This window comes from Megalops cyprinoides, chromosome 3 (genome assembly GCF_013368585.1).
Source record: "Megalops cyprinoides isolate fMegCyp1 chromosome 3, fMegCyp1.pri, whole genome shotgun sequence".
In the NCBI taxonomy this organism is placed as follows: Eukaryota; Metazoa; Chordata; class Actinopteri; order Elopiformes; family Megalopidae; genus Megalops; species Megalops cyprinoides.
In genome coordinates, this window is record NC_050585.1 from 11,377,052 (window position 1) to 11,395,006 (window position 17,955).

General features: G+C 44.7%; 1 protein-coding gene across 2 annotated transcripts in view; it reads right to left on the reverse strand.

Moving 5' to 3' along the window:
* Nucleotides 1-651: 651 nt before the first annotated feature.
* Nucleotides 652-17,955, reverse strand: part of spns2 (spinster homolog 2 (Drosophila)) — a 71,486-nt gene continuing 54,182 nt past the window's right edge. The window contains exons 6-13 of one of the 2 annotated variants that reach the window (XM_036523559.1): nucleotides 17,177-17,319; nucleotides 16,661-16,813; nucleotides 15,968-16,157; nucleotides 13,677-13,742; nucleotides 13,026-13,124; nucleotides 9,735-9,898; nucleotides 7,192-7,228; nucleotides 652-3,758 (exon numbers count right to left, since the gene is read on the reverse strand). In XM_036523559.1, coding sequence (XP_036379452.1) covers nucleotides 3,747-3,758; nucleotides 7,192-7,228; nucleotides 9,735-9,898; nucleotides 13,026-13,124; nucleotides 13,677-13,742; nucleotides 15,968-16,157; nucleotides 16,661-16,813; nucleotides 17,177-17,319 — 864 coding nt within the window. In that variant the 3' untranslated portion in view covers nucleotides 652-3,746. Of the gene's footprint in view, nucleotides 3,759-4,584; nucleotides 7,229-9,734; nucleotides 9,899-13,025; nucleotides 13,125-13,676; nucleotides 13,743-15,967; nucleotides 16,158-16,660; nucleotides 16,814-17,176; nucleotides 17,320-17,955 lie in introns of those variants that run through there. The other variant, XM_036523558.1, reaches the window with a different exon arrangement.

The following is a 17,955-nucleotide window of genomic DNA, read 5'->3' on the forward strand; positions in this document are numbered from 1 at the left end:
TACATACCTTTATGTCTCTGTGATGTTGTACTCCCAGGCACGTGTGGCAGTGTTATTTCTGAAGGAGAAACACCCTTTGCTGTTCCTGTAATGCTGAAGGGAGGTCCACATAGTCAAACTCATTGCAATTTAAAGCACACTCCAAATCTGGAGGATTCATGCTGATTTTAAAGGCACTAGTGTTGGGCGTTGGGTGTGGTCTACTCAGAAAATCTCCTCAGAGTAAATTACTGGATGTGGTCAACCCACACAAAAAGCAATGGAAAGAAAATGTCAACATTTTGATGAAAAACCTAAGAATTCAAATGAAAATGATGTAATTAAAATTAAGTGGTGTTTGATGTTATTTTTTATTCATATTTATATTTTATTTATATTTTTGATTTTTTGAAGCTTTTTGAGCAAAAACTCAAATTTATATTGCTGATGTACCCTTAGAAATATGTCAGCTAGTAACTTAGTAAACAAGACTCAGAGAATGACAGTGTGCATTGGTGATTTCATGCTAGATATGTTTGACCTGCTTAGGAGCTGTTTGTCGCATTGTTAATGAAAGAGATTCTTAGTGGACAGGTGTGAATGTGTTGCAAATGAATACCACTGGAACGTGATCTACTTTGATTAAATAAGTTTATTTGATCATTTACATATAGGTGTACATTTCTTATCACTCCCTGTGGGAATGTCACAGTTACTTCCTAGATAACATTTTTAATCACACTCGATCTAAAAAATAAAATAACCTCTGTTTTCTGCGTGACATCAGAAATAGGAATCTCTTTTTACATGATTCTTGTATGACAAGAAAGAGCACAGTCTCATTAGATCACATCCCTTCTGTGATGAACAGGTGCTACTCAATAGTAATTATATATATTCAAGAAAAAAAATAAATTTAAAATAGTGAAAGATCTGATTTTGGCATTGTGAACCCAGCTTGTGGCTTATCCACTCCAAACCATCTCAATCCAAGAGGAAGGATTAAAAAAATGATCAATTAAATGATCAAACAAAATGAGCAATTACTGTGGGCGTGAAATGCCATTATCCAGTTTTCTGTGTGTGCTGCTGAAGTGAGCACTGCAGACATGCCAGCATCTAAGCGTGGGCTTTGAAAGGGGTATTCCTTTTGTAAACCGAATCGCTGAAGCCTCAAGGCCTGATGAAATTAAAATGTATGTATTTAAAATGTATTTATATAATTAGATTTTTTTTTCTCAATTTCCAGTAGGACACTAAAAACATTTCAGTGTCTACATTGCATGGACAGGTGCAAAGTAATTGCCAGAAAACTAAGCATAAAATGTTGCATGTCTGAACCCAGACACCCACTGACATAAAGGCCCAGGCTAATCAGCAGCTCCAGACCATCACCAGTGATAGCTCTACTTCAGTACACTACGTCCCTCTGTGCGTGTGTATGGACGTCTGGCATGTGACCACAGTAAATGCATTGCGATTATGTGTAATTTAAAAGGTACTAAGTCATTTTCACGGTGATACAATACAATGAGTGGACTTACAGGAACAATTAAAACCCAAACAACAGGTGAAAATATACATAAATCCATTAACATTCCTTTACAGGGATTCTTCATTGTGATAACAAACATATAAATAGCCTACACTGTGTCCAAGCTTTTGTTTACAATATATTAAAATTGCTGCATGATATATCCATATAACTCTATAGTAATTATATATATAAACTCATATCTGTAAAAAAAAAGAAACATTAAAGAATCATAAACAGAAGCTTTATAACATTAATTTCCTGTGTAAACACATTGGACAGAAGCACGTCAAAATATTTCAGATGCCTCTTCACCAGATGTGCAGAAAGACAAAGTAAACAAGCTAAACAAAGTAAACGGGACCTTGGCAACGGTGAGGCCGCATGGCAACTTGATTCTTATTCCCAGTTTTCATCTAAAACCCCAAGCTGTGTTTAGTGTAATGCCTTTGCTAGGATATACACGCCTTTTTCATTGTGGAAAAAAAAAACTGAAACAGGAACTCCTGGCGAGGAGTGTGCTACTTTAAGTGTAAAGGCAGACATTTCCATGGGGCAATAATCTGAGCCTAGCGTCCCCGCTGGCCCCTTCCCTTGTTCTACATCCCCCAGGGACATCTTCGGCAAAGCAAAGCACTTGTGTTAATGGCACAGATCCACTTTCCTTTTGTTGATTAGGCAAGCAGCGGGTGTTGTGCACTCAATCCTCCCTGTATTAAAGTAAATGATTTTGTCAAGTGGTGTCATCTTAGAGGAACTCGGGTCCTGCGTCGCTAGTTTTCTTTGGGATTTAACACAAAGCTGGACCGAAAAAAACAAACTCCAAACTGCAGTGTATCCTGTTTAATTTGGGGGTCAAGATGGCAGCTCTCAAGACAATTCCCTTGGGGCTAGATTTCTAAGACTAATTAACTTGCAACTGAATGAAGAAACTCCTACCGGGAGAAAGCACATTTTTGTGCTCAGGAATAAGATATCTTCAAGAGTAGAGAGGAAAAAACCCTGCGCTCAAAGCTTCCTATTCTGTCTAGCTTGCATTCTGAATCTTATCTGCTATTCAGTGAGGCTGTCATTTCTCAGCGGTTTGGGTGTCCAGGAATTCAACCCAAGGAAGTCTGTAATTGATCCTTAAATTGCACATACTGTAGACGGATAAGATCTTGGATGGTAGGCTACACAAATCCATTAAAAATCCCAGCATGTTTTGTGACAAGAGGAGCAGCATGAGAAACATGTGAGGGGCATCCAAAGCCCTGTGAGTCAGAGGAAGGGCTTGTTATTGCGAGGTGTGTATAATTTGCCAAATGTTGCCGTTGGACAGTTTTTGAAAGGTAGTACATGGAGCTACAGGTAAATCAAAATGGCAGCTGACTTTGGCAAAGCAATGCATTAGCCCTGCTGTTGTCATATCCTCTAGTGTCCTTAATGTGATGCAGGGACAATCTTCAACCTACCCTCTTTGAAACAATCATAGGTTATACACCTCCAGTTCCAGTTCCAGTTCCAACATAGTCAAAATAAGAAATACAAAAATCTATTCCATTGGACGGTGAATATGCTTTATCATGGATAATTTACTGTGTGTCGAGGCTGGCACTGGTCTGTATGTTAAGTGCTAAAGATGATGACATAGAAAACAAAACCAACAGGGCATATCCACCTCTGCGGGTATGTGAGGCTCAGAGTCTTAAGGCTGGGTCACCAGACTGTCAGTGTTCAGGGTGATTGAGGGGTCACTGCCTTGGCCACTGGGGTCAGTGCAAGACAGGTGAGGGAATGTCGTGATATGGCACTTGGTGCAGATTGACAGACGTTAGGACGTCCTTGTACGTCCTTCAGTAGTATGGCACTGGCACTGTGTGTGTGTATGTGTGTATGTGTGTGTGTGTGTGTATGTGTGTGTGTGTGGGGTGGGTGGGGGGGTCACCTGACACGTCTAATGGCCTGTGGCACCACCAGCCTCCGATAGCTGCTTGGCTGGCTTCACATATCAGACCTTGTTTGCACACTGCTTACTGATATAATGCAGGCTTCTTTGGATAAGCAGTGCTCCTTCATTCCAGTTACGAGCAGTCCTCAGAGTGTAAATAACAATGGCGAACATAGTAATAGTAGTAGCAATGATAACTCAGGTGAAAGATCTCCATCTAAGATGGAGTCAGCTCCTCTTCTGTCCCTCCCTACGTGCGGAGCAGTCCGGTAAATGGCTCTCCTGCTCCTCCCCCTGGCCTCCTCACGTTGAGACCTGAGAAAGAGGAAACAGAGAGCGGTTAGGGTCTGGCTTCCCCACAGGATATTCCCGTAATTATCGCTCCAGAGCTCCTCGCCATCTGTTTGTCTTTTGCTTGTGGCTCCATTGGTACAGCATGCCCACTGGGACCCTCCATAAATGGTGTCCTGCAAAATATTGGTGTTAGCGATGCTCCCCCTCCCAGCGTTTGTGTACTTTATGATCTGTTGATGGATGCCACCTGACTACTCCAATTACACTGCATTTGTAAGCCCACAACCCTGCAAGGATTTGGGTGCAATAGAGCAAACAAGGATCTGTTCAACTGAATTAAACTGCAGGTTGGTTCAGTGTTGTTCTGAAGATAATTAGAGAAGACATGTAAGAGAAGACAATGTAAGACATGTTCCAGCGCTTATTCCTGTCTTGTTATGAGGGTCTATCAGGCCGGATGTCACAAAGAGCTGCTGTAAACAACAGCAGGATTACTGCTCGGGGCTTTTGGTTTCTCCCATTCATTTTCCTCAAGGGAGCGAAACACAGGCAATCTCAACGGAGGCCTCAGATGACGGACAAGCAGAGCAAGTATTAACGCTGCATTACAGGATTTCAAGCATAATGCGACTATATTAACAGTTTAGCAGAAAATAGTTATTGGTCAATTCTGTACAATTACAGACTTCAGTAGAGCTACAGAGTCGCCTAGAGAAGCCATGTCTTGATATGTGGAAAAATGAATCGTGAACTGACAAAATTAGCCGTGAACCAAGGGTTGTGCTCCGTAGAGCAACAATCAGCATTACACAGTCCATCAGGGTCTATTTCATTTGACACGATAAAGAAACAGCCACTCTGGTCTGCGAATGACCTCCGATGTGAGCAAGAATGTGAGTAAGAAGCCCTCACGCGCTACAGTATTCTAAACCCATGCTCCACACTGATGCCTCGTAAACTATTTTAAGTGTTTGTCTGACACAACACACCACCTTCCAATCGCAAATGATGGATTTGCACAGCACCGCGTTCAAAAACCGACACCCATCCCCAGCAGTCATTATGGTCTGTACTGGCAACGAGCTCGGCGAGGCGCGGGACAAACCGACGCAAACGCCGCGTCCCCAGGGCCCCCGTGAGCTGTAATCAGGCGGACTGGTGGGCTGCGGGGGGGGACACTCTTGGCCCCCCCGGGGGGCCGCGCTCGGAGAGGCACGCTCTGCTGGGTGTGCGCCGATGGCCCCCTCCGGCCTCCGAGAGCGGCCCGCCTGTGGCTTGGACCCGCTGCGCTTGTGGCGCTCGAGCCAGAAGCCGCGCCGACCGCGCCCTCTCTCGGTGGCTGTCCCTCACGGGGGTTCTAGAGGCGGCCGCGCCTGTTTTGACTAACCGACCGCTGCTCGAGCTTCGGCTGGGGAGTCAGTAGGAGAGCGCTTGCAAGCCCATCTGCAGCGCTCACAGTAAGCCCTGATCCCGTCCACAGTAGCTGAATCTCTCCACCCTCAGTAGCTCCCATGTTCACCTTCAATCGGGCTCCTCTTGCACCTCACGCCCACACCCCGATAGCAGAGGGCAGAAAAAGGAATTGGAGACTCTTGGTTCAATGCTATACCCAACTTCAACAGCAAGCGGCCATACACATTTCTTTGCTGTATCGTCACAGCACTCTACAGAAAGTCAACACACATGTAGAGATTATGTCAGCACATTCATCACTCTGGCCGAGGCTGATTCTGCAATGATCTTTTGACAACTTTAATCCCTCTCCCATACAGCCAGCGAGCAAAGTGTGCACTGACTGGCCTGGCTGTGTCCTGCAGCGCAAGTTAATTGGATCCTCTCCTATCCAGGCTCCATCTATGTTGCGTCATCAAAGATTTATGGCTTGCGATGCATTACGGCTTAAGCGATTAAAGCCGCGTGGCTTACCAAGATCCCTCACTCGCTTCACTCTGCTGTCTCCCCTTCCTCTCTGTGTGTGAACAGTGCTCTCGCCTCAATTAATTTACATCCCCACTGCCTAATGCAATCAAATAGCATCCACACTGTTTCAATTACTGTCCTCTCAGATACTTGTCTTATCAAAGCTGTTCTTTATGATCACTGTTTAGCAGTGGGGGGAGGGTGGGGGAGGGGAGTCGTTGTCATTGGTTACATGACACTTTCCTGTGTGCCTCCATCAGGATAGCTGACCTTGTGAACCATATTGATCTGTGTGTATCTAATTCGTTGAGTGACTTTGGCAGGGGAAATTGCACTCCTGCACTTGAATAATGCACTTTGCAGGTTTGTCTTCAATAGCATGGTTGAAAATCTGTCAACTGGAGATGGTCAGATCATTGATTTTTCATTAATGGTGTCCTTTTCTTTAGTGCCGGGCTGGATAATCCAGACCTCACGGTCTGTGTTTCTCCTGGTTTAACTGCTGTCTTTTAATTAACTGATTAAACCCTTCAAAACAGAGGTGATTTGCTTTTAGTCCAAATAGTGCTGCCAATTAAGCAATTAAAGTCTGCTGCGAAACAACAAAAAAAAAAGAGAAAATTATGGACTGGAATTGCCTCTGACTGCAAGTGCCTGTGATGGCAGCATTTGAATCACTCATTATGTCACTCACCTCCGCCTGTATGTTAATGTCACTGAGTCCCTGTGTGAAATGCCATTGTACTGATACTGAAATGATCAACCGGTTAACAAAGATAATCCCTGGTATTCTTCTCACAGAATAAACCTCATCCCTCTGTCTGTGCTCCTAGATCCCTAGTGAAATGCTGTACCACTCATGATGGAATCAAAGTGCCAAAAGGTTAACCAATCCGTGACTGATGTCTCAATGTGATAACCTTAAAAGACAAATAACACCGGCATGACATGGATCTTTGCCCTTCCGATCAAACGGTCTGCATTTAATCTCGTTATTTTTAGCCTGCCGCCTTCCAGCCCTATTGTTCTGCTGTAGCCGGCTGATATGTGGGGTATTCTGTGTACGTATGTGTGTGTGTGTGTGTGTGTGTGTGTGTGTGTGTGTCAAACGTGAGTGTGTGCTTTGTTGAGAGGAACGGGGCCACAGTAATTAGGTTGGGAGGCTCCGCACCACAAGTGTCTGTCTCTGATAAGGAGAGGAAGGAGGGAGGGCGGCCAGACCTTGACACAGTGCCAGACATACATACGTGCCACAGCAGCCCCTTGGCCCACACGTGCAGTGACTGAGGCGCCACCGAAGAATCAAACAGCAGTCTCCCACAGAAAGAGGTCAGCACTCCCACCACCGCCGCGGCTAATTCGCGGCGGCCCTCTTTGTAATCTGAAATTCTGGTCCGCGACCATTTGAAAGGAGCTTGTCAGAAGCAGTGCGTGGATCTGGGGAAACTGAAGGGGTGTGCAGTTGGTCTCTTTTTTTGTGGGAGACGCCTGATGATTCAGTACCCAGAGGACAAAAACAGTCACCCAATCTTACCTTGACAGAGGATGGTGACCTGGTCAGCTGATTCATCCTGAAACACAGAGAAGAACATCAGTCAAACAGGGCAAACAGGAAGAGGCAGAATTGTACAATTACTCCACATTGACAAAGGCCTACTCCAGCTGTGTGTGCCCCTTATTAAAGGTCATTATTGTATTTGGCTCAGTAAGGGCTGGGGTCAAACCCCACAATTAGGAGTGGGCCTCTTTGATGTGGAGTGAATCTTGGGAATTCAGTGCCAGACTATGGCACATAATTATCCAGCCTTTCTTCACTATCTTGTCCCTCAAAGTTGGCTCTCGCCTCTTGCGTTTTGCTCAGCTCCCTGCGATTGGTCAGGGGAGAGTCGCTCACAGTTCAGTCCGCCTGCGGGCAGCCCCGGGGCTGCACACTCTGTGCAGACGGGCCTCAGCTGCACAGCAGACTGAATCGGCTTCTGTGTGCCTGTGTGTGTGTGTCTGTGTGTCTGTGTCTGTGTGTGAGGAGGAGGTGTGCAGCTGGTCACCCAGGCTGTGCTATTAATGGGCCTTCTCCACCAAAAAACAAACAACCTTGAAGTAATAAGACATACTGCTGGCCATAAATAGAACACAGCATTCCAGCGAGTGACTTCTACTTCTTGGATTATTTATGGAGCAGGATATCTAAGGACAGCATTATAGCAATGCTTCATTGAATAAGATGGGGTATGTGAGTGTGTGTGTGTGTATATATATATATATATATACTGTGTGTGTGTGTGTGTGTGTGTGTGTGTATGTATGTGTATGGCAACTACCTGGTTTTCTAAAGTTTACTTTAGCTGTTCATGGCACTGAATAAAACTGTTGGTTTCATCACATTATCAGAATCATATTATGTATTATGCTGCTCCAGCTTTGCTCATTAACAAGCTCATTCAATCAAATTAACCTACACGGCAAAATGCTGCAATACACTTTTGACCTAATTAAATCTTCATTCACATAAGTTGTACTTCCGTTTAATATGCGAGTTCAAAATAAAGGTGCAAGCTGTGGGCTGATAGTTTCACATTGACAAATGGATGTGTGAGGAACTAACTTCTGTGGAAATGAGTGAGTTCCTAGAAATTACTTTGAAACGACTTTGTGGAAGCTTTGTGGTTAGATAGAGGTCCATTGGATATGCTCTATCAGTTTACACAGGGAAACTGGGTGGTGAACAGAAACCACCTTCACTAGCTATTATTAGGACAGACACCCACTGTGACTCTTTATCACTGTTCCACAATACCCAAAACCTGCTTTCAGCAGTATCTGGTAAGGATTCTGCGTGTGAAATATAACTACTACTCACGTGCACTCTGGGTGTTCTGGCAATATAGATACGTAGATCTAGAAGAACCGAGAAACACAACTAAACACAACTCTAAATATCAGTCTGTAATTGGGCACCTCAAATGGTTCAATGCCCACTGTATGTTTCACTTGATCACTTGAATCTCGTGCCATGTCCCTATTGTTTTTTGGTTGCGGGAGCCTATTATGAGAAAAATATTGGCTGGGCAGCAGGGAGTCATGGACATCAGACATTACCCCTGTCTAAATATGTCACCACCATCAAACAGGAAGGAAGTCATTTTGAGAGGCATGGAGGAAGTCAACTCGATAAAAGCATGCAAAAAAGAAAAGTTCCAGTGCCAGAGACTGTTTATCTTCACCTTTTAAGGCCATGGGATGCGGTTATCTGACGTGTGTTTGGATAAAGTGGAAAATATGTTTGTTTTTCTGCTAATATGGTGTAGTACTTTAAAAAGACAATGTAAGCATACTGTAATGACAGCCCATCCCTTTAGAATAGCCGTTGTCAGCCAAGTGCTGTTTTAGCTGGTGGAATGCTCCTAAGTTGATGTTCACTGCGTGAACTAGATCTACTGCAAATCCCCTCAGTTGTGAAACATTGCAGTAATGTGATGTCATTTGCATTAAAAGTAATGTAAATGTGGTGTCTTGAGGTAACCTTTGACACAGCGCAATAAAGTACAGTGCTTCTGCATCCTCTGAATGTGGTGACAGTGTCCATTTGAAAAGGTCTTTGCTGTTGAGGATAAAGTCTGAATGGTTTTCCCTTCCTGCCTGTTCAGCTGTCCGACTGGGGAGTTACAAACGTACTGAGCCACAGTGCTGCCAAACCTGTGTGTTCAACTCGTTATAATGCCTGTGCATACACTTCAAAACTTTTGTTTAATACTTACTGGTTTATATATGGGTCCATTAATGGGCCACAATTCAAGGAAATATTCCGTAAATGTTTGAAAGTTCTGCCAATGCTTGTTTGCATTTCAGATTACAGCCAATCAAAAATTTCAAAAAAGATAGATCAAGTCAAAAGTGTCATATGCTCTGAAAAAATAAGATAGAATACAAACTGAGAGTAGTTCACTGTAGTTAAGCACACACTACATGTTTTGTACTGAAAGCACTGGACCTGATTGGGTTCCCATGTACAGATTCAGTCCTGCCATTGACTGGTTGGCCCACAAGTGGGTCAAGCACGAGGAAAAAGAGGACACCTACTGTTTGGCTGCTTTGTCTCGGTCGTCCAGGAAGAAGAGGGCGGTGGCGAGGAAGAACATCCCCCCCAGTACGATGACGAAGGGGCAGACCATGAGGGCATAGCCCAGGCTCAGGAACTGCCACAGGACCGAGTGTGCGTAGCTCCGCTGCAGGGCGTCCGAGATCTGACAACACACAGGCACACGCACCCACATCGATCAAAGGGCGCTATGTCTCGGTGCAGTTCTGACTCATGTCTGTCAGACAGCACAACACCTCTGCGCACCTCGAGGTTTTGTTCAGCTCTGTGTGGCAATCACCCTTGCTGGGTGGTACAACTGACCATTTTCCCTGGGGTTTGTATACTTTTATCAAAAAACTTGAAATTAATTTCAGGTTCTGTTTAGAAATGCATGTTAATACGAATATAATTGTAAGGTCATTGTAAGTTATTTTTTTTTACAGAAAAGAACTTGGTGAGCTACTGATGAATGAGCAGGGACTCAGAGATTGATTCTTTGTTAAAAACCCTCAAGTGGTGTGACCCTTAGGAGATTTAATGCAGAGATTTAAATGATCTGTAATGATTAACAATGGCCTGTTTTTCCCCAGGGGATGCTGGAAAGTGCTGATGGTGAGATCTTTGTGTTTGCCTGGGCTTCACAGACTTATCAGGACTGGAGCCACAAAACATAAGCAGGTGTTACCCTTTCAATACTTCAAATATTTATTTTGGACTGCTTTGAAAAACCTTTTCTTGAGTATAAATCATTACACTGCCACTTGAAAACTCACATAACATACATATTTCATATTTGATTTCATATTACTATCCTATTTATTATACATATTTCACGTGTGTAATAAGAATAATAAGGAAAATGGCAATGGTACTTTATGTATGAGAGCATGTTTTCAATGAATGACCTATTTCTCATAGTACAGAAAAGCAGGAAAGGCTACCAGACACGAACGTGCAGGAAATGAAAAATGAATTCTTTCTAACAAGAGTCCTTAATTTCTCACTGTGGCTTAAGTTCAAGAGAAGTGCTGCCACATCAAAGTCATCCCTGTGGAACCTTTGGATCAAGAGAGTAATATTAATCTGTAAACCTAATCTATTATGCTGGGTTATACTGTGAATGGATAGTGATGTGGTATAGTGGTTAGGGAATGGGATTTGTAAGCAGAGGTTGCAAGTTCAGATCCCAGATGGAATGTTGTACTCTTGAGCAAGGTACTTAATGGTCAAATATCCAGCTGTTCAAACAGATGAATATACGAATTGTAAGCTATGTACATCCTGCTGGATAAGAGGGTCTGCTAAGCAAATAGGAAAGCTAATACACTGCACAGTAGTGTGAGTAGTGTGAAGTGTCTGTGAATCTTTGGCTCGCATGGCAGCTGGACATATAAATGCCATATCTGCACTGAGTGGGTGACCTGAAGCCTTCCATCAGAGTTGCTAGGCAATAAGGCTGGTGGCTTTTTTTTTCATTCTTTAGCTGGGGGCTCTGTTCAGACGTGGGCTGCAGGAGTTATGAGCGCGTCAGCACCGGCATCTCACCAGCGTGCTAAATCTCTGGTGCGGACAGCAGAGTCATCTGTGACGCGTTTGGAGGGCCTGTTTGCACTACCCCCGGCTGCACCACTATCGCTATGGGTGAGATGTGGGCACATCCCGAGTATTGGAGCAAGCAGAGGCGTCTTTATCAGGACGCGAGTGTTCTCCTTAGGAGGACGAGCTGAGGGTCACTTGATTCTGGACCATCTCTGTCACTGTCTGTGTCTGCGGGCTCAGCTGTGTACATGACGGAGGCTTCAAGCATGCCATGTCTGCTCAAATAATCTCTGTCTTGGTCCAGCAGGAAGGCGTGGGCACTGTTATGCTGCATTTTGCCAACTTAAACATAATGGTATGGGAACATTTTCCCAACAGGCAGTCTTGGTGGTGTGTATGATGTGAAAATCTCGCTTTCCTGGGTCTGCCTCTTAGCCATTCTTAATTCTTGCTGTTACACGTTACACTATTTGAGTTTTTTTATTTTCACACTTGAGATACCTGTGTGATCAGTTAATGGACCATGGGTTCCTATCCTGTGATGATAATATGTCATTCCAGCATAACAAACTGGCAAACTTAGATGGCGGTCAGTGCATCTTTTATGGCGGTCAGTGCATCTTTTATTTCACAATGTGCCGAGGCCCCTCTGCAGGTTTCCTCTGCAGATCAAAGAGCATTATTTTTATTTTTTTTACTTGTCAGGCTCAACTGAGTCTTTGCCTAACCTGAATACAGATCTACATCGCTTAACTGTCTAGCAAATTCACCTGAGGGGAGCTGGGATATCAGAGTTCGGCATCTCTCCAAACCACATGTTAGACAGTAAGTGCAGGAGTTCACCCCAATAACTACCATTTTATAGCGCACGGGGCAGCATGTAACAGATGAGAGCCTGTTTTAACTGCACGTTTAGTTATTCACCCTGCCCCTACCTCCCCGGGCGCATTTACAATGCAGTCACTGAGGGGATGATGAGCAGAACGTGATCCCGGGGCTCATTCTTGAGAATGGGCTCTGCGGGTGGTAAGATGTTCCAGGGGTTACTGGTTAACTAGGAAAAGTACGGCTTTTTGTAAAGAATGCCAAGAATGCTGAGTGGAACATGGTTTGTGTTTTTTTTTTCTCCCCTAGAATGGCGTGATGTCAAAGGAGTTGCACCATTGTCTTGTGCTAGTGACAGGACGTTTAGGAGACCCGAGGGAGCTATTAATGGGTTCACGGCCTTGTTTGTGCCAGTAAGTGCCATTCTCTACCATGGTGCCTAATAGAAATAATCCAGTCTCCTGGGACGCCAGTTACTGGAAAGGAGCTGGCAGAATGGTGCGGGAAAGGGCCAGATCGCACCTCTGCTTTCTGCTCCAGGAGTGCTTTCTGTTACTGATGCACTGAGAGCTTGCTACTTGATTCTTCTGACATTGCGCTGTTCTGCATGAATGCACCTACTTAAACTCTGTGAAAACACTTAAACCCCAGCAGTCACTCTTGGAATAACGTCAAGCTGCTTTGTTTAGTTTTCTGCAGCCAGCGAGGCCTCTGATACCCCACGCCCACCTTATGTCTCCATCTACGGTCGCTCTAAGGAGCAACCAGCACGAAATCAACCCAAGTGAGAGGCTGTTGGCTGCTTCAGAATTCGCAAACCTTTCCAGCTGATCAGTGTGTTCACTCCCCTAGAAAGAAAGAGGTAAGATGGCTAACACTTGACTGAATTGGGCGGTGACAGGAAGCCACTGGGGTAATCATCTTACCAGGCCAATCAGGTAAGGGCTCCCAGCATCCCCCAAAAGATGAGACGTGAAGCCCTGAAAGGCGACAGCAGTGGCTCTTCGTGTGGGGATGACTACATACTGCAAGCAGAGAAAGAGATGAGGAGAGGGAGTCATTGGGGGAGGTATGGCCATTTATCCATCAAAAAACCCCTCCAGGAGTGTTCAATTATGCAAGCCTAGCCCGCCTCATCATCACAAACCACTAACACTGTCAGATCCTGTTAAACAGCCTGAGTTGAACTATTTCTAACCCAGCAGTTAGCGCTTGATTCTCTGTTGCTGTCTCCCTCTTAGGGTGCTGACAGTGGCTTTATTCTTAATGGCAGAATAAGGGTGAGTCTGTCCTTTCATGTTACAGCCCCCAATGACTTTGTAGGGGCTCATTTAAGGTCATACTGGTATGTCTTTTAGACGTGAAAAAATAAGGCTGCATTGAAAGAGGAATTCTGTTTTTCCATGGGTGGTATATGAATCTAGCTCAGGCCAGGGAATAATTATACTCTCCTACATCATTTTGTGCAATCTTTTGAGAGTTGCTTGGTTTTTCAGAACCCTGAAAAGATGACTGGCTTTGTAGTGCTACATAACTTTCCAGTCTCTTAGTGGATAAGTATATGTTCCGGTTCTTACCATTAAAATGTCAGCTGTAATAGCCCAGTTTAAGAAGAGGAGTGTCTCTCCGATGAAAATGCAGATCTGTGAGGAGACAGAAGGAGACAGGGCATTAAGAACCAAGCAGATATCCTACTATTCGGTATTCTGGTCACATTCGCCTGATGTTGAGTCATGATCATTACTTTCTGTGCCAACATCCTGCATTACAAAACTGTAACAATAAATATCAGTGAGGTGGTTTCTCCTGAAGTTGTTCGATCATATATCTGCAGTAGCAGGCAGCGGATGCTATGCTTCATTACTATACAAGATGGAAAGATTAAATGGTGTTGTGGTTATATGAAAGGAGGACATAAAATTCAGCTCTAAGCATTGAAATACATTTCACTGACCCCTAGGAAAGACCCAATAAAGATTCAGAGACTGGAAGTTAACTTGTAGGAGTCTTTCATTAAAACTGTCTCAGACCACATCAAATGCTTTCTGCGTACCCCTCATTTTTTTGAAGTCTCATAAAATGGCATACACACTCCTATTATTTGTTTAATTTTTTGTTAACTTCTGTCTGCTACCATTGATTCGTGAGAAAAGACTGATTCAAAAGCTGTTCCCACACAAATTAATAGTCATGAAGTACCATTTGGGGTCCAATTACTGGGTGTTAAATGCCTGATTGAAAAAAAAACGCAGCCAAGAACCTCTCTTTTATGATTGTGTAGTCTGGAAATCATTCGACGGACAAGTTGGGGAACAGCTGTTCACAGGAGCAGGTGACGCTAACACTCTTGTAATGGATCCGCAGGGATACAGTTGCAATGGAATCCTGTGAATTTTCGGTGACTTTAGATTTTTTTTTTTTCATTGGGAGTAGTGTCTGCTGTCGGGTTCCTGTTGACTGACTTGGAAATGACCCCTTGTGCCAGACAGACAGTGATGGATAGCATCTCTGCAGCAGTGGACAGCAGCGTCGGAGCTGCCACTCAGACAGACTAAGACCGGCAGCCCCTGGGACAACCCTGTGCGCCGATCAGCTGCTAGCCCTGTGTGATCAGTCATGGTGCAACAGTTGTGCTGAATCAATTCCAGCACAGTGGCACATGTTGATACAATGTCACGCTTGTAAGAACACTGGAGGAAGCTGGGCATTCCTGAGGGATCAAACGGAGGAAGGATTGGGGAAACATCAGTGGGGAACATGCACACACACACACAGACACACACACACACACACTGAAACTACACCGCCCTCAAGAATAATAGATGATAATAATTAGGACAAATGCACATTTTACCTTGAGAATACTCAAGATTTTACTGGTAAATCAAAAAGCGTACACGGAAAGGGTGTGATTTTCCCCAAGTTTCTCAAATCTCTTGGCTGACTTTTCACCTCTTGGAGGTTGTCACTGGACCTAGTGTGGGTTCTCCCACCTACTGTTCCTGCTATGGGCCAAAACACACAAGGGTCTACAAGGAGCAGCCAGGAAGAGAGAGCTTTTTACCCCAGGAATGAGTCACCTCAAACCCCAGCACAGTAGAAAATGGGTATCACCCATGGAATCAAATGTGGCTAAACGAAAGTCTGGCTTAATGGAAACCCTGCTGTATATTGCATCCTTAAAAGTGACAGCAACAACTGTGATGTAATGCTCCCATTTGAAAAGTAAATATAGGAATGGTGAACATGAATGATCTGAAGACCTCTTTCTAAATCACTTGGTCTAGACTCTAGAGCTCGAGATGTTCTGGGTTGTTACTTTTGCCATTCATAATTTCCCAGGAAGTTGAAGGTAAGTTTTGATGCTGTTGTGCATTCAATCTACAACAAAAGCACTGCATTTGAGCCAAGTATTGCTGTTTTCTTGGCAGACACCTGAAAATGAGTCCAAAAGCCACGGGCCCAAACATTGTCATGACTAGAACTGCACCCTTCCTGGTTTGTGAGATAATTAAACAAGCAAACAATGAACATGTTTCTTGGCCTGTTTCACCTTTCTGACAGACAAATATGTGCCTACTGCCAAGTGTTTCTGAGGACAATGCTGTGAAACAGATTAGGGCAGATCATCTATTATTTAGGACATAGGCTCTAACCCGATGAGCTTTGTTCAGTGTCCTGGAGTTTTAACCTGAACGGGTGCATGCAAAAAGGCTTCATTACTGTATGTGTCACAGCAGACCACTACTCAATGTTTGATGAGAAATACGGAAATAGCCATAGAAAGTATTTTAGTCTCTCTAGAATGCTTGAAAGCTGTAAGAACCGCATCTCAGTGTTAACTCCCCCCCACCACCCCAACACTCACGTAAGCTCCCACAATGCTCTTCTTGGCCACGACGAAGATGAGGCAGATGAAGATGGCCGACCCCAGCATGCTGACGGCGCACACCAGGGGGTCCGCCCTCTCTGTCTTTTGCCGGCACAGCCGGGTGGTGGCCGCGCCGATCAGCACACCCAGGAGCCCCGTCACACAGGTGATGGCCCCAAAAATAAGGCTGGATGGGGAACAAAGAAAGTCAGGGCTTTTAAACAGGGCTGGGAGAAATTCTCAGCAATTTAATGGACATTTGTCTTTTAACATGCATTACAAATGGGAACTGGGCTGATTTACAGACATTCGCTGTGTTTGAACACTTTCCCTGACTTCGGTTTTGGACACCCTTGTAAAGTCTTTATGTGTGCTGACTCAGTCTGATCCGCTCATCAATGGGAAAAGATTAGCAGATTAGATTACCTCCTGTAACTTCCCCAGCCTTCTGACTCCCTTAGTCTTAAATATTACTTACTTTTTCCATATCAGCTTACCAGACACCCTCACAACACATTAAACTTACAGCGCTTACATTTTGCACAGCTGGATACTTGCTGAAGCCATTCAGGTTAAGCACCTTTGCTCCAGGCTGTAACAGCACTGCTCCACCTGGGAACCTTAACATATATCCTTTGGGTTACAGTTCCAGCTCTTTAACCACTTCCCCACGCTGCTGGAGCTGCCCACCTGTCCTTGCTGCTGCAGGGTTCATTTTTGCAGGGCTCCACCATCTTCTGCACCACCTGTGCCCTGAACAGGTACTGTGGGATCCACATGCCGAAAGCACCGGTGGCGAAGGAAACCGCCGAAGAGGCCAGGGACGAGAATATGTAACTGCGGCTGTCAGCGAGAAAAATGAATGATGTCTTCATTAGATAATATGTAATAAACATACCTGTAATAATAACACATATATTTAATAATATAACTGTTTCTGTTATATTCATTTATTTTTAAACCTTATGAGTGTCTGACTTTTACACTGTAAAACATTTTGGGTGGTCATTATTATTATTATTATTATTTTTATTCAATTGTTATAAAATAGAGAAGTTCTTATCACTGCAAGAAGAACTCTTAGAAATTAGGTAACAGGAAAACGGATCAATTTCAACATGTGCAGGATTTTCATAAACACTCTCGCACTGCAGAAAGGAGACAGCATGAACACGAGATGGTGTGTGACCAAGAGAGCCATCGTACTTTTTGGCCAGTGCTTTCATGTCACAGACCCAGGGAGTGCGAGTCTTGAGGTGCCCTCCAATTTGGTCCGCGCTACCCCGTTTGGGCTCGGGTACGAAGAACAGGATCAGGGTCCCTGCTGTTATCCCCAGGACTGGGGACACCTTCGATAAAAGGGAGAGAGAATGCTGTTATGAACTGCACCAGGTAAGCTCCCCGCTGCTTCAACCAAGGGACATAGTGGGCATATGCATGGCTTTTGTCACAGTGGGGCCTCTCATATACTATATCGTCACTTTGGTGCAATAGTTCTCCCTGTCCTCTGGCATGTCAGACAGACTCCTTTCGAAATGTGTGCCATCAGCGCATGCCCATCAGCCTTCAGGTGCAGTGTCTCGCGTTTATGAGTGACACGGTTCAGCTGCATGGATGTAATTACCTCGAAATCAATTCAGGTGAGCAGAGCTTCGTGTAAAAGCTGAACTGAGGCTGGAGCAATCTCTCCCTCCCTCCCTCTCTCTCTGCATTGACACTGCATTAGCTCCTTTATTGGCTTTTATCATGCACGCTGCAGTGAACGGTGTGGGGAGGGCTCCTGTCAATAGGCTGGATTACACCCGGGGGGGGCACTGGGAGAGACGCGCTCTGCTCCCGAAAGCAAAACCGAAAAACCAATTGTCAGATGCGATCCGCCGCAGCAGAGAGAGCGCGTACGTGTCCGGGCACGGCCACAGAGCACATCTGCTGCCTCTGCGGTGCCGTGGCTCTGTGGCGCTGCCGTCCGAAAGTGCGAGTGGACT